The sequence below is a fragment of the Morone saxatilis genome, unplaced genomic scaffold, assembly GCF_004916995.1.
Source record: "Morone saxatilis isolate NCDOM2014 unplaced genomic scaffold, NCSU_SB_2.0 Contig3, whole genome shotgun sequence".
NCBI lineage: Eukaryota > Metazoa > Chordata > Actinopteri > Moronidae > Morone > Morone saxatilis.
The window spans coordinates 3867040-3869860 of NW_023339873.1; the positions used below are offsets into that span (position 1 = coordinate 3867040).

Genomic DNA, 2821 nt, shown 5'->3' on the forward strand with positions numbered 1-2821 from the left:
TGCCCGAGGTGTATGCAGTGTGACACCAAATTCGACTTCATCAGAAGAAAGGTTTGTTTTTTAACGCAGCTTTCTCCGACTGAATAAAAACCAGCTGGTAGAAACTGGAAGAACTGGAGGTTTTCATGTCGTCTGTGTTGTTTTCTCTCCTCTTTGCTTCTGTCTGTTTGTTTTGGCACACTGGAGTCTCTGTGGTGACGTTTTCCTGTGTTTCCCAGAGCCGCACTCTCTGTTTCCAGTAAAAACCAGCACAGGAAAGGTTTTGTCCACTGGCCACAGCACAGTCCAGCTGTGTATCTTCAACACAAATAAGACGCTTAAAGGACTGAGACGTGTACATACACAGCGTCCACTAAAGGTTCAGGCCTCTTTCTCAATGTGGAATTGCACAATTCAGATCCTCTGACCAGTTTGAGTGTCGTTCTGCATTTAATACAGTTTATCCAGTAGATGAGAGCCTGAGAGCTTGTTTCTGGACTAACAGCTGAAAGTCATTTCCTGATTCAAAGTGCTGTACTGGTTGTTTTTTGTGTCCTGTGACACCAGAGGAGCTCAGTGTTTCTGCACTTGTGTCAGTGATTCAGATTGTCTCCAGCTGATTCGCAGATTTCTGCTTAAACTTTCTGTTGGAACAAAAAGTCAACACGCTGCACTTTCTGCTGACAGACTTCCTGCAGGGTGTTGACACTTTCCACATATGAAATATGCTTCAACTGAATATAAACCAAAAACAGGGTTTCCACACGTCACAGGAACATCTGGAAATTGATCAAATATCCTGAACATTTTTAATCGTATTTAATCCGTCAGTCAGATCCGCCTCGTAGAACCTGAGTGTGTATTTAGTTTGAACCTCGACTGTTGTAGGACGAGCTGCGGAGTCTCATTTCTTCAGACCTGCGAATAAAGAATAAATGCTCCTTAATTTGACCAAAGTAATGTTACAGTGATCCGCTGTGGAGAGAACTAGAGCTGCACAGGGTGGTAAAATAACCTCACTGCGTTTGTTTTGACTGATTCATGATAAGTGCAGAGATGATTTATTGATCATTGATGAGTGACAATTTAACATGTTCACTGTAAAAACGATTCAAATCACGATGATGTAAGTATGTAAGGAAGTAAAGCTTTATTTATTTATCACCTTTTTGACCCAGAGATCCAAAGTGCTTTACAAACAAACAAACATAACAACACACAAAAACACAAACATAAGGGAGATAAAACAAGAGAGACGACAGATGAGAAAACAATGTGACGTTTGTTAGACTCTGGACCAAACAAACATGTTTTTGATTGATTTGTAGACATGTTGTTGTTTGTTGTGATTGTTGTTTGTGTATTGTCAAGAAAAATGATTTCTTAAAGAGTGGGAACCCCGAAAACTCTTTTAACATTGATATTAGTTTGTTCTCCTCGTACATTAGTCCTCTGTTGATCCTCTCAGCCAGCATTAAATAATTCTGATCAGAACAATGAAAGGTAAAATGAACAGCAACATAAAGCATTTGTTATTTGTTGAGTCAGGAAACGTTCACTTTACATCAGACTGCAGGAGAAATCCTGCGCACACTGTCCAGGATTTATGTTCTTTCCCTGTAACTCTTTGATTTAAATACATGTGAATATATGACATATTTATACGACCTAAAAATACCTAATTAATTAATCGAACAGGTGCTTCTTTTAAAATCCCACCTACACCCTTTTTATGAAACAGATTTATTCCCCTGAAGTTAATTTAATGTGAGCCAATATAATATGACTGCCGGTGAATCAGACTGTAACTCGTGTTTCCCTGCAGCACCACTGTCGGCGGTGCGGCCGGTGTTTCTGCGATAAGTGCTGCAGTAAGAAGGTGGTGCTGCCCCGCATGTGTTTCGTGGATCCGGTGCGGCAGTGCGCCGAGTGCGGCCTGGTCTCCCAGAAAGAGATGGAGTTCTACGACAAGCAGCTCAAAGTGCTTCTGGGAGGTGAGGAGTTTGTGGATGGATGATAGATAGATAGATAGAATTTAGTTTTAAAACTGTCCTCCTGATCTCATCTCTGTGCTAAAAACACAATTTCAAACTACCATTTTCCTTCCTTTAATAACGTCTCTTAACTCAACTGGGTTCTTTGCAAAAGGGCTGCAAATCATAATTATTTAAATGAGCTTCTTGATTAATTATACAGCCTAAAATGACATTCTGATATTCACATTTGTTGTTTTATTTGACAACTTTCAGCTTGAAAAGTGACCAAATACATCTTCAAAATATTGAATTATTAGTTTTTATCAACTTTTTTATTATTTATTAATCTAAAAGTAATTTCAGCTCTTCTTAACTTGTTAAAAGGTTTCAATTTAATTCCAAACAGCAAAGTGAACCTGCTTTAGTGAAGAAAATCCATCAGAACGAGTGACAGCAGGATGTAAATACTTAAATTACTTCTTGAAAAGGTCGACGTTGGGACATTTGCACATATCCAGAAACCTGTTATATCCACGTCCCTCATGATGTTTGAAAGAGAGTTCCTCCTCTATTCTGAATGAGCTGTATACCAACAAATGCTCCTAAAACCGGAATGATCAACATATCCGCCATGTTTTAATCAGAAAATGCTCCATGAGGAATAATTAGCAATATGTTGTTTAAACTTTAATAAAAGTGGAAGATTTGTCACTTTAGTGGTTCACTCTCGCAGCCTACGTGCTGTTTTCTCTCTCAGAGTTTGACTTCATGACACACTGTTATCTGTCACTGTCACAGGAAGCAGAAATACTATAAAAATGATCTCTGAAATAATCCAATAGAGTTCCCTCCTCCTCCTCCTCCTC

At 39.0% G+C, this 2821-nt stretch overlaps 1 protein-coding gene across 1 annotated transcript in view; it reads left to right on the plus strand.

Moving 5' to 3' along the window:
• Window positions 1-2821, plus strand: part of zfyve21 (zinc finger, FYVE domain containing 21) — a gene marked incomplete at its 5' end in the record, with an annotated part of 6796 nt that continues 3975 nt past the window's right edge. The window contains 2 exon segments of the mRNA XM_035673639.1: window positions 1-51; window positions 1805-1973. Coding sequence (XP_035529532.1) covers window positions 1-51; window positions 1805-1973 — 220 coding nt within the window.